Source organism: Miniopterus schreibersii (assembly GCF_964146895.1).
Source record: "Miniopterus schreibersii genome assembly, chromosome: 11".
Taxonomy (NCBI): Eukaryota; Metazoa; Chordata; class Mammalia; order Chiroptera; family Miniopteridae; genus Miniopterus; species Miniopterus schreibersii.
Genome location: NC_138111.1, coordinates 25816379 through 25829843, shown reverse-complemented (window position 1 = coordinate 25829843; position 13465 = coordinate 25816379). Strand labels below are relative to the sequence as shown.

At 47.4% G+C, this 13465-nt stretch overlaps 1 protein-coding gene across 2 annotated transcripts in view; it reads left to right on the top strand.

Annotated features, from left to right (window-relative positions):
* The window catches only part of FRMPD1 (FERM and PDZ domain containing 1), a 102341-nt gene that overhangs the window by 83942 nt on the left and 4934 nt on the right, over positions 1 to 13465 (top strand). For both annotated transcript variants that reach the window (XM_081150763.1, XM_081150764.1), the window contains exons 7-15: positions 471 to 566; positions 2818 to 2943; positions 4072 to 4191; positions 5438 to 5574; positions 6711 to 6837; positions 6976 to 7071; positions 9057 to 9239; positions 10043 to 10190; positions 12420 to 13214. In XM_081150763.1, the coding sequence (XP_081006889.1) occupies positions 471 to 566; positions 2818 to 2943; positions 4072 to 4191; positions 5438 to 5574; positions 6711 to 6837; positions 6976 to 7071; positions 9057 to 9239; positions 10043 to 10190; positions 12420 to 13214 (1828 nt within the window). The remainder of the gene's footprint in view (positions 1 to 470; positions 567 to 2817; positions 2944 to 4071; positions 4192 to 5437; positions 5575 to 6710; positions 6838 to 6975; positions 7072 to 9056; positions 9240 to 10042; positions 10191 to 12419; positions 13215 to 13465) is intronic.

Here is a 13465-nt window from a genome sequence, read left to right as displayed (position 1 = left end):
GTGGAGGTGGAGAGCAGCCCTCTGTCCTTCGGCGATGCTTCCCTACAGGGAATGCAGCAGTAAAATGGGGGGAGGGCCTCGGAAGGGTTCACTCCCACCTCACCAGGCACAGTTTGGGACAGTGTAAATGCTTGTCATCTGCCTTGCTAAACCGCGTCCCCACGGATGACAGCCAGCAGTGAGGTGTCAGCTGATGCTTCAGAAACATCAGATGGGCTGGTGCAGTTCTATCAGTGCCCCACCATCTCTCACCTCTCACAGCTCTAGCGCCCAGCCTTGAACAAAGCGCCTGTCTCTGTCATAGGCCTCGTCCGTTGGAGAAATCTCCAGATGCCAAGAGTCACCCCGTGGCATGAGGAGGAGGTGAGGGAGGACCCCATTCTCGGCACCAGGCAGGGCCGGGGAAGCTGAGGATTGTCACACCCAGGGGCAGGAAGGACTAGTTTCAACGCCACCCTTGTGTTTTCCAGGGAAATTCTCTGCTGTGTATGCCCAACGTGCTCAAGCTGTACTTGGAGAATGGACAGACCAAAGCTTTCAAGTTTGAGGCAGACACAACTGTGAAGGTATCAAGAGTAAACTTGAATCTCTTCCCCACTGAGAATTTTCTGGCTCCTAGGACCCCTGGCATCTTGCCCTGCGGCTGCCTTGGTGGTCTCAGTCACTATAGTCTGAGCGCCTGCAATAAGCCAAGCACTGTGTTATCTCACTTAGTTGCACCGACACACAGCAAGATTTCCCCCCCATCTTGCAGGGGAGGAAATCAGGGCTCAGAGAGGTGACGTGACTTGCTCAAGGTCTTTTTACAACTCATAAGCTTTCACCCTTAACCCCCCTGCCTCTTGTATGTGACCCCCCTCCCCCCACCCCACTTGCCAGCCAAAAGGCTAAAGCAGCTAAAAACCAAGGGGAGGTGACAGGTGAGGCCCAGGCCTCTGCATATTCTGTTCTGAGTTGAAATCAGTTTCACTTATATTTAACAAGTTCCCCCATACAAGATGCTCTGGGCAAGGGGTGGGATAGAGAGCTAGGTGAAGGGTGGACACTGTCTTCTAGGAGCTTACAGCCTAGTTGAGAGGATGGACATGCAAGGAGCTCCCAATAGTCCAGGGCAGGGTGAAATAAGGGCCGTAAAGAGAGGGACAAGGAAGTGCCCTCATGCTCAGGCACAGAACAGGAAGGACTTCCCTGACCTTCTCTCTGCTCCTCGGTGCAGCTGGGAGAGAAAAGCCTGTGCTCACTGGGTCCACTGCCAACTCAGGCAGCTGAATCTTGACAGGTCATACATGGGACTTCTCATGCCCCTCATGGCCCTACGTCCATATGGCTATCCTCTCTCACTTTACTGGTCATGCTCTCCCTTGCTCAAGAACATTGAGTGGCTCCCCATGGCTCACTAGCCCAAACCCAAACTCCTCAGCTTCATATTCAAGGCTCTCAAGTATCAGGTGCCAATCCATTTCTCCCACTTTCTCTTCTGCTTCTTCCAATGAGCTCTGCTCACAAGCCCCATACACTTGCCAAACTTTCCCATATTTGGGTCTTTGTTGGTGGCATTGCCCATACCTGGAATGCCATCGTCACACTCCATCCACTCCTGCCAAAAACCCACCTATCTTTCCGAGCTGGCCTCATAGAGGCCTTTCCTTGGCACCAGCTGGTGTGTCTCTCCCTCAAACCACACCATTTTCATGTCCCCCTTCCATGGTCCTGAGCACAATGCACCTTTCATAGTTTCATAGTGAGTTATCCCCAGGTCTCATCTCTTCACCCCAGCCTCACCCGAAGATTCTGGCTCCCTTTGGGTATGATCCTAGGTAATTTATTTCTGTATCACCAACAACTTTGCTGACACACAAAAAGTGTCAGTAAATATTTGCTGGGTCAAAGGACATATTATTTTCCTTGATTTAGAGAAAGAGGGCTTTCTTTCTTTCTTTCTTTTTCTTTCTTTCTTTCTTTCTTTCTTTCTTTCTTTCTTTCTTTCTTTCTTTCTTTCTTTCTTTCTTCTTTCTTTCTTTCTTTCTTCTTTCTTTCTTTCTTTCTTTCTTTCTTTCTTTCTTTCTTTCTTTCTTTCTTTCTTTCTTTCTTCCTTTCTTCTTTCTACATTAGACTTTGTTTGGTTTCTATTTTTATTATTTGTTTATTTTCAATTACAGCTCACATTCAATATTATTTTGTATTAGCTTCCAGAGAAAGAGGGTTTTCTAATCTAAGAACTTTGCTTCCCTTGTTAAGGAAGGGAAGTCACTGGTGAACAGCCTGATTGTTCTTTTTACCCATAGGGTTTGTTTATATCCCCCACTCTGTCATAAAGAGCTAAAAGATTTGCTCTAAAAATTTTCACCACTACAGATAAATAAGATTAACCAGCATTATACCAACTCATTCCTAGCTCATTTCCCCAACTCTCTCATCTTGGGTTTAATTCCCCTGTGGTGTGTGCATTTATTATAGATCGCCTCCAAGTTTTTAGGCCACCAAAGGGGGAACCCACTGTAAATAAACTACCCTTCCATTCCAATGCACTTTGATTAAGGTTAACAGAAGTAGAAATTGTGTTTAATTCATTTACAAAACTTCCCTTTTATGCAGAATGACAGTGTAGCAAGCTCCAGTGTGGGGTTCAGAAGTCCCATGTATGACCTGTCAAGATTCCGCTGCCTGAGTTGGCAGTGGACCCAGTGAGCACAGGCTTTTCTCTCCCCAGCTGCACCGAGGAGCAGAGAGAAGGTCAGGGAAGTCCTCCCTGTTCTGTGCCTGAGCATGAGGCCTGGCCTGCTCCTTAGGTGACCCTCATGCCTCTCTGTGTGGCAGGACATCATCCTCACGGTGAAGGAGAAGCTGTCGATCCGAAGTACGGAGTACTTTGCGCTGGTCCTGGAAGAGCAGTACAACATCTCACGGCTGCACTTGCTGCATGAGGAGGAACTCATCCAGCAGGTAGGACCTGCTCCTGCTCCTGCTCCTGCTCCTGGTGAGGAGACCCGGGCTGGGCAAGCGGCATGCCTCAGCCAGGACCTTGGGGCACAGGGCTCAGCACATCTGCAGGTTGGATACGCTTTCTCATGCCAAGAAGGCATAGAGTCACTCAGCCTGGGGAATAACAGGACTAGAATTAGGCCTGATTTTTGTATGAGGTAGGCAGGGCCCCATTTTCCAGATGTGGAGACAGAGGCTTAGAGAGGTAAGGTGACTTACTCAAGGTAACACAGCCAATAGAGCCCCTTCTTTTGCTTCTGGCTCTGATGATCTTCCCCTGAACCTGCTGCCTTTGAGATGTCAGGGAAGCATTTGTTGCTGTGTCTAAGCCCTTTTTGTGAGACTTACCCCTAAGCTGGTTCCTGAGGGCAGGGCAGAACAAACAGTCACTCTGCACCACTCAATCTTTCACTGATTTGTTGTACCAACTTTTTAAAGCCAGACACAGGTCAGTTCAGGGAATCCTTGTGGAGTGTGAACTATGAGAAGGGGCTTTTTAAGCAGGGCAACGGCATAAGCAAGGCGTGACCTCGTGGGAGCCACCCTGAGCACTCCCCGCTGCAGATGCACTCTTACCCTAGTCACGCGCCTCCCAGTGCTGCTGCTTGCAAACTTTTTAAAAAATCACTTCTGTTCTATTAGCATTGGAAAAGAAAATCACATTAAGTCTCTAAGAAAGTTTAAGTGAAAAAAAAGCGAGGTACCGAATATATATAATATATACTATACTATTATTTGTGGGAAAGAAAACATGTATAACTAGCATGTATACACACGCACACACACACACACACACACACAGTTTCTGGAAGGGCATATGAGAAACTGGAGATTTCTTTCCAGAAATTTCTTCTGGAAAGGGGAGCAGGTTAATGGAGTCAGTGGGAAACTTTGTTCGTTTGAACCTTTTACATTTTATACTCATGGGAAAGTCAGATTAGGAGCAAAGGTCTACTCTGCCTTGGAAAGCACTAAAATTGAAATCTCTGGGGTCTCTTTCATTGTCTTTTTTTTTTTTAAGTTGTTTTGTGGAATCACTGTGAGAACAAAGGCAGCTAAGATCAATGGTATCTCCCTTACCCATCGCAGGTTGTGGAAAGGGAAGAGTCGCAAGACTATCGCTGCCTCTTCAGGGTGTGTTTTGTTCCCAAGGACCCCCTGGACCTCCTGAAAGAAGACCCCGTGGCCTTTGAATACCTCTATCTGCAGGTGACTGGGCTGTTCTTCCTAAAATAACAGTGATCATTCTCAAAGATAAGATTGGGTTATTTATTTTTATTTACTTTTTTTTTAAGTTGTTTTGTGGAATCACTGTGGCACTATTGCAGATATCCCCCATTCCCCCCCCCCAGGCTTTGCCCATCTCCACCCCCCCCTTGCCTGCCCCGCCCCCTGCCCTGGCCTTCACCGCACTATAGTCTGTGTCCTTGGGCTATGCATATATGTTCTTTAGCTGATCCCTTCACCTTCCTTTAACCAGTTCCCAAAATCCCCCTCCCCTCTGACATCTGTCAATCTGTTCCATGCATCCATGCCTCTGGTTCTATTTTGTTTGTCAGTTTATTTTGTTCATTAGATTCCGCATATTAGTGAGATCATATGGTATTTGTCTTTCTCTGCCTGGCATATTTCACTTAGATGGACCTGGAGATTGGGTTATTTTGAACATGAGCTCAGGGCAATTTAGCAACTCCCTGGTATATGGATTATCTTCATCTGAAGGAGAATGGGCCTGAATATCCCTTAGAATTCCTTTTTCCATCACTGAGTTGCTATGTTAGGAGATTAGTGACATATTAATAAAATTTAGGCTGTCCTCAATGTAGATGATACATTTCCTAATGCCATTTAAGATCTTTAGAGTTATAGTTTTTATTGCTAAAAGGGGCTTTAGTGCTTCAAAGCTTTATTTTAGAAATGATGAAACTGAATCTTAGAAAGGTCACATGATTTGCCTGGGTCACCCACTTAGTGGTGGAGCCAAAAATAGCTTCCTTGGTCGCTCCCCCTACTCTACCTCCTTAGATGAGATTTATTATGTCATTTTTATTCTAATGAAAAAGAATCATTTGGGAGGCATCAACATTTTACAGATGAGAACTCAAACTTAGGTAGATTGATTTGCACAAAGTCTTACAGAAATGGTGGTAGCAACTAATAACAGCACTACTTTATATTTGTGTAATACTGTATCCCTCATACCTGCTTTCATATGCATTATCTAATTTAAACCTCCCAGAAACCATGTAAGGTAGACTTGACTACCCTCATTTAGCAACAAGAAGAACAGCATGTTCAGAGAGTCTTAGTAACTTAACCAAGGTCACACAGCCAAGAATCGGCAGAGCTAGGTCTCAAAGCTGAGCTCCTGGTCCTGCTGCCTTTCACTTGAGAGAACTAGGAACACAATCTGTTTGTTCTTGTTTCCCAATCCCCCTGATCTAATCTCTCCTAGAGCTGCAGCGACGTGCTCCAGGAGCGCTTTGCTGTGGAAATGAAATGTAGCGCTGCGCTCCGACTTGCGGCCCTGCACATCCAGGAGCGGATCTACGCATGCGCCCAGCCCCAGAAGATCTCTTTGAAGTACATAGAGTGAGTGGCAGGGGACATCTGTGACCCATCAACAGCAGCTGTGCTGCATTGATAATCGGGCTGGCCCCTGGCCAGAATGGCCAGATTCCATAGAAAGCTGATACCTACCTAGCCTTCTGTCCTTTGTCTTTCCGTCCATTTTCCTCTCCACCCTCTCTGACCTAGCTGGGCACCCCCAGATGTCAGAATCTGGCTGCTCCCTCTGGGGCAGAAGCCAAGTCCAGATGGAGTAACACAGGATCCCTTTGTAAGTTCCCAGTTCCTAGGGAGAATGTCCTGGGAAATCTTTTGATAACTTCAGTGAAAAGCTCTGATAAGGTCAGGAATGCCTTGGAAATTAATGTTGTATGAACCAGTCATGTTGCATTATATTCCTATTAAGACAGTTTCAGGTCCTGGGATTCCAACACCACCTGATTCTTAGCTTAAAATTTCACTTTGTTCTTGGCAGTATTGCCCTGGTTGCTCACCCCTCACCAAATCTCAGCTCTGTTGTCCTGTCTGTGCATCAAAATCAAATGGAAGTCATATTTAAAAAATAAAACAGGTCCTGGGCCTGTCCCTGATGTACCCGGTCAAGTCTCTAGAGAGTAGGACCTGAGAATATGTATTTTTAACAAGTTTATTGGAGGCTTTTGAGGCTGTTAGGCTGACACCATTCTGAAGCATGACCTCAGAGATTCACATAACACCCCATGAGAGTGTGTTATACATGCACAATCATTAGTTGTCACATATATTGTGGTGAAGAAAGACTGAGGTCCCCTGCTCTGACAAAGAATATCACACTGCACCAAGAGTAATGAACTCCCAGAAAGATCAGTGGGGCTTAATTCCTGAATGGCTGTGGTTTGTGTGTGTGTGTTAGGGGTGGGGGAGGGAATAAATATAAATATATTTATAAATGTATATGTTATATAATGATATAAAATATATAAACATATTATATATAATTTATATAAAGTATATTTATACACACTTATATGTATAAATATGTGCATGTATCTTCTGAGAAAGAGACTCAATTGCAGTATTCTGGGAACATTAAGTTCTGAATCAAATGTAATTATGCTCTTCATTAGAGCCACCAAGTACACTGTAAAAATGGACCTTCCTGTCTCCATGTCTCATGGCAGAAAAGACTGGGGAATAGAGAACTTTATATCTCCAACTTTACTCCGAAACATGAAAGGCAAAGACATCAAGAAAGCCATAAGCTTCCACATGAAGAGGAACCAGAATTTGCTGGAACCACGACAGAAGGTAATGTAGCCATAGCCCCGGCCGGCCCAGCCAGCTAGCTGTCCGTTGTGAAACCTCGGGGACTGCATCGTCAACATTGCCTTGATTTTAGGCAAGTGAATAACTAACTTAATGGTCTTTTCTTCCCCCCTACTTAAGCAACTTATTTCTGCTGCCCAGCTACGTTTAAATTATCTACAGATCCTTGGGGAACTCAAGACATACGGCGGGAAAATCTTTAATGCCACTTTAATGGTACGTATTACAGAACTGTGGGATCCCACTCTTATGAGGGACCTTAAAGTCCTCAAAGATCGGTGCATCTTGTAGCCTAAAATTCTTGAGAACTCTGTCTTGTACTAGAATTTGTTTGGGAAACCAAACATCGTGCCATTGGGGAGTGTTTATTATGTCCTTGCTTGGTGCTAGCCCTGTGGTAGGTGCTGGGGGAGGCAGAGCTGAGTAAAAGACATGGTTCATACCTTCCAGTGATGGAACAAAGTAGCCAAGAAAACAGAGCAGAACCATGAGGGATGCACAGGGCTCTCACTGCGGAGTTTGAAGACAGAGGGTGCTGCTGCCAGCTTCAGGTCAAGAATGGGAGGGGAGAGGTTAAGGAAAGACAAGAAGACTGGATTTGGCCAGATTTCCGTGTAGAGGAGAGGCATTTTGAGGGAAGGGTACTGTAAGCTATTTTCTTTGGAGCTTTGGGAAGATGAAAGTGAAGAGGAAAATGTGGAAATCATGAAGGAAAGGTAAGACTGTTAGACTGACTGCCAGGCTGGGGCTCTGGTAGTTCGGAAGGAGAGGAGAACTGAGAGGTGGACCTGAGAAGGGGAAAGAGAAGCAAAGGGGCCCTCTACTCTGTTACCCAGTCCCCCTCTGGCTTCCTTCGTGGGGCCGAGGCCTAGAGCTGTGTGCTTTGCAGCGCTCAGTGATGGGGGCTGTGGCTTTAAGGGGACTCTCCCACCACTCAGTCAGCCCCAGGACACTCCAGCACAAAGCCAGACAATTTACCAATCATAGAGACTTGAAAATATATATTAACAAATCTTCTTTCAGTGGATTTGGTGTGCCTCTCAGTCATTTACAGTGATGGGTGCATTTAATCAGATTGCTGACCTAACAATATAGATGGAAAAAGAGAATCAGTGTTTTGAGAGCAAGGGGAAACAATCAGATAGTTAGGGGAAGGGAAAAATAGGTGGTGTCTTGTATGAGCAGATGACCAAAAGGTGGAAAAGAGACTAGATCACAGAAAGGAAGGCTTGAGGGTACAGGAAATCTTCCCACTTTTCCCAAGGGCCAATCCTGCCCTCTACCAGCTGTCCCCAGTCCCCCTTTACCTTTTCCGTCTAAGGAAAGAACTGGTAATGGTAGAAGAAGCCAACCACACTGAACTGGCTCAGGTGCTTGCTGGACACTGGGGTTACACATGTAGATAAATACAGCCTGTCGTCAGGGAACTTGGCAGGGAATCTGAGCCTTGAATACAAATAACTACAGTAAGAGGTCACAGCTCAGCCCTGGCTAGTGTGGCGCAGTTGGGCATCCGTCCCGTGCACAGAAAGGTTGCAGGTTCAATTCCCAGTCAGGGCACATGCCCGGGGTGCAGCTCCATCCCCAGTAGGAGGCATGCAAGAGGCAGCCGATCAGTGTTTTGCTCTCACATTAATGTTTCTCTCTCTGTCTCTCTCCTTCTCCTTTCCTTTCTCTCTAAAAATCAATTTAAAATTTTTTTTAAAAAAGAAAAAGAAGTCACAGCTCAGTGCTATGAGAGACGTACAGAGGAAGTAGAATGGGAACAACACAGAGGAAAATGACTCTTCTGGTTTGAGGAGACAGAGATCAGGCAGATATTTTCTGTAGATGTTTACAGTAGGTTTTGATGGAAGCTTTTAAAGAAGGGTCAGGATTTCAGTCAGTAATGATGGCAGGGAAGGGATTCCAAGAGGAGTGAAATAGGCACCTAGGTATGAAAGGACAGATTGTGTTTGTGGAACAGGTAACAGCCTGGTTTGGCTCTCTGCAAAGGGTCTTAAGGGAGATACATTTATACTTAATTTAGCTGTAGATGGGGCCCAGTTAGGCTATTGCCTACCTTGATAGTCTAGGGAGCGGTGGTGGGGATCTGAAATAAGAATCAAGGAGTTTGCAGAGAGAGGTGTCATGTCTTACATGTGCAGGGTATTTTCACTGGCCTGTGGGCGGAAACTAATTCCTCCTCTGCCCCTCTGCAGTTGCAGGATAGAGAATCCTACATTGCCCTTCTTGTTGGAGCCAAGTATGGGATTAGCCAAATTATCAATAGCAAACTCAACATCATGTCCACGTTGGCAGAGTTTGCAAACATCAGCCGTGTCGAGCTGACGGAAGAGTCTGAGAAAGTGAGCATGGTCAAAGTGTACCTTCAGGACATCAAGGTAACACACAGGGAAGAGATTCTGATTCCAGCTGCTGGGATTTGGGGATAAATTATTTAGGGTAGCTTATATATATGAGTTTGGATATTAACAAAGTCTAATGTCCAACATTTTCTTAAGAGGATGAATCGTCCATTCTGTCCCATCAAAGGGAAAGTGGTAACCACAGGGCATTTTCCTGGGCAGATCCTGAAAGTTTTTTTTTGTATAAACTGAGCCTAACCATGTGCTTTCCTGATGGGTTCAGAAACTTAGATGGGACCAGAACGGCTGCCCAAGAGTTTTGAGGGGCAGCAATTAAAATGGTAAATGATGCAGTGTGCTTCCCGAGCCTCCCTGGAAGGTCCTGCATTTATCCTGCCTTCCTTCGCTTTAATACCAACACGCGCAAGGATGGTGGTTTATTCTGTCACCCTCTCCCTCCTTCTGCATTTGCTCCTGATCCCTTTTCTTCTCTAGGCCAGGTCTTGAAGGGGCCCCATTATATGGATGAGCAGAGTGCAGCGGGTGGTCGGGAAGGGGTGGAGGTAGGGTAGGGGTGAGGGATGGAGAGGAGGAGATATTGTGAAGATTCAATGGGAGGAGCCCACTGTGCATGCGCATGTGTGTGTGGGTGTGTGTGCGCACGTATGTGCATACACTCATTTCAAGCCTTGTAGGTGAGAACCCAGGACATGAGGCCTGCCTTTGGACCATGGCTGGATTTACTTGGCATCTCTCATTGGCCCTACTTGGTCTTGTTGTCAGACTTCAGACTGTCCCTTAGTCCTTTATAAGCTTAGGAGCTCTCTTTACCTTCAAAGGTTCTGACTTTGCTGCTGGAATCCAACAGTGCGAAAGACCTCGCCTGCCTGATTGCTGGGTACTACAGGCTGTTTGTTGACCCAGTTACCTCCATTTTCCTCTGGCCAGGCAACAAGCAGCCGGTGCACCGGGTGTCTGCTGAAGAAGGTGAGGCGCTGAGGCCCGCCCCAGTAAGGACAGGCCCATTTCGCTGCCTTGTTGGCAAGGGCAGCCTAAAGGGAGGTGGAGAATTGAGTTGAGCTGAGACTTCCACTCAAGTCGATGAGAGCTATTTCTCCATTTGTTTCCTGGCAAACGGTTGATCTCTCCAAAATCCTAAATAGAGAAGCTTTCTTTATACCCAAGGGTCCTTAAAACCAAAGGTCTCTGATTCCCTGTAGAATTTCCTAAAATCATCTCTAAGATCTACTGTATTTTGTCTTCATTTGCCAGCAAAAAGAGTTATCAATTATTCAGAAAGTACAGATGACCAGCCCTGGCCGGGTAGCTCAGTTGATTAGAGCATCACCCTCATCTGCCAAAGTTTCGAGTTCGATCCCGAGTCAGGGCACATACCAGAATCAACCAATGAATGCCTAAATAAGTAGAACAACAAATTCATGTTTTTCAATGTCTCTCCCTCTTCCTCTCTCTCCCCCCCTTCCTCTCTAAAGTCAATTAAAAAAAAAAGTACAGATGACCTAGCTCTCATTCCATGCCTATGTACTCTTTTGCATTCTCTTGAATTATAATAGACATTCTCAATCTTATAAGTTTAGAAGAAGTGGGTACCTGAAGGTAGAAAGGACTCAAAATCCTATTATGTAAGGAATAGGGAGGTGAGGGCCAGATGAGGCGAACAGTTTTCCAGGTCAGCTCCCAGTTGCTGTCAGGCTTTTGCTTCAGCACTGTTTATGCAGCATTTTCCCATTGGTTTTCTGATAAATGTTTAACAACTGTCTCTGCCAAGAAAACAAAAAAAAAGAAAAGAAAAATCGCACTCTGGTTTGAAGCAATTGTGTATTTTCATGGTACAGACACTCCCACCTTGGCTGATTTCAAGCTGCCAACATGATGTCACTGAGTGTCGAGCTGGGGAGAGATGCTCAGGAGCATGTCATTATATAATATTTCCTCCATGTGGGTAAAATAGACATAAGCAATCTCAAGAGCTTAGATGATAGTAAGATAAAGTAAAATGACCAGGCAGTGATGAGTTTTGGGTATCGGTTAACTTTGTCTTTAATACAGTTTAGAAACAAGGGATGATACCTCAGGGTCTGGTCAGGGAGACAAGGCAGAGTGGGAGCAGTGCTGCCGTGGAGTCTGATGGCGGGAGGGACTGCTTCTGCCGGGGCAGGCGGCAGTGGTCAGAGGAGATGCTCCAGAGCCGGAGGTATTTGAAATCGATCTTGAAGAACATGCTGGAGTAGGCCAAAGAAGGGAGGAGAGATCATCTGAAGCAGAAGGGACAGTATGGAGGCATGACACAAAGGGCGACGTCATGAGCTGTGCGAAGCTGTCTGTGGCGGCTGGAGCATGGGAAGACTGCAGCGGGTGACCAGGCTGCTAAGGAGGGGTCAGGGCCACCTTGGGGGGCTTTGGCTCTTGTGGGATAGCATAGGCTCTTCCCTGCAGGCAGAGGAAGCCATCAGAGGGTTTAAGTAGAGTGTGATGTTGCAGAAAGTTTTTAGAAAGATCTCCCTGCATGCTTATGGTGGCAGAGAGATTAGAGACCTGACTTAATGCCCCTGACCTTTTTTCCATGGATCCTTCGAGTACCAGCAGCTGGATGATTTGTCACTCTCCTACAGGCCCTGCAGCACCAGTGGATCCCCAAGGCCAGACTTCAGAACGGTGCTGGCCTAGCAGCCTCAGAGTCTCCCATAAAGTTGCTAAAATACAGATTCTCAGGTCCCACTCCCTAGATATTTGACACAATACACTGGGGTAGGGTCAGGGATCAGTTTTGTATTTCAAATATGATCCCCATCTGATTTTGATCCCAGACAGGACAGAGCTGAGATTTGAAGAGGTGTTTAGGAAACCTGGGCCATACTGTCCAGAGCAAAGTGAAATCCAATGAAATAAATATCCTCCCCCATGTTTCTGGGAACAGATAGCTGTCCTTGGAAATAGGGATGGAGGTAGTCCTGTCTGTTAGGTGGTTCAGATAGATGTGGGAAAGGAGGCCTGATGTTGTGGGGAGAACACGGAACTTGGAGTCCCATGGATCCTGTGTCAGTCACTGTAGCGTGATCTGGGCCCGTCACCCTCCTAGACCTCAGTTTTCTAATCTGGAAAACAGGAGAGCCAGCAGTGAGGGGACAGGAGGATACATAGGCGCCTGTCAGTTCCTGAATGCTGTTTTGTAACCCTCGGTGTCCCATGTTGCAGGCTACGAATCCAGGGCGTGCAGTGACTCAGAGGAGTCCTCCGAAGTGGACTGCGTGCTGGAGCCTCTCTCTGACCAACGCCTGCCGAAGCCGGGCCCCTGCGGGCCACCCGTAAAAGAGGAGCAGACTCCCGGGGACAGCCCCATGCCCGAGGTGGCTGGGAGAGGCCCGAGCACCGGTGGGGCTAGCAGCGTGACAGACAGTGCGGAGTCGGAGGCGTCCGACTCGGCCAACACCGAGAGCCGAGGCTGCAGGACCAGCTGCTCGAGTGAGTCCATGGACGCCCTGGAAGAAGACGACCTGGACGCCTGCTCCTCCAGCACATCTGGCTTCTTCCACTTTGGCTCGCCAGGCTTCCCAGAGGGGGCGGATTCTGACAGCCAGCGGGAGAGGAGCAGGATTGAAACCAGCGGCTTCCTCTGCCTCCTGGACCTGGCCCAGAGAGCCAACCCTCAGTCCCAGGACATGGAGCTTTCTGAGGGTCCAGCTCCTGGGACACTTGGCTGGGGACCAGACCTGAGTGCAGCCAGGCTGGACCCCAGGCTGTATGAAAGCAGCCGGACTGACTACTATAGCCTGTGCTCCAGCGTGTCCCCGGCCAGGCACCTGAGCGACAGCTCAGACAGCACAGCTTCCCGGCAGGGCGGGGGCCTGCCAGCCTGGGGCCAGCAGGGCTGGACGGAGGCCCAGCACAGCTCTGTGCTGGAAGCCCTGGCCCCTGCCTCTGAGGATGGCAGCTCGGATGAGGAATATTATGATGCAGCTGACAGGCTTACATCCCCAGACAGCCTCTCAGGTGAGCCCTCCCCAGCAAGTCTGCAGACTCGGCAGGCAGGGACCAAGCTTGAGGGGAAAACACATGAGTAAAGCAGGGTCATGGTCATCCTTTGAGGTGGTTGTCCTGGGCTCAGTGGACTGAATTATAAGCATCATGACTTCACGGCAGGGCTACAAGGGAGGTTCATAGAACTGTGGGCAATCAGGGATAGGAAGTGTTCATGCAACAGTGGAAATCAGGGAAGGCTTCCCTGAAGAGGTGGGGAAAGG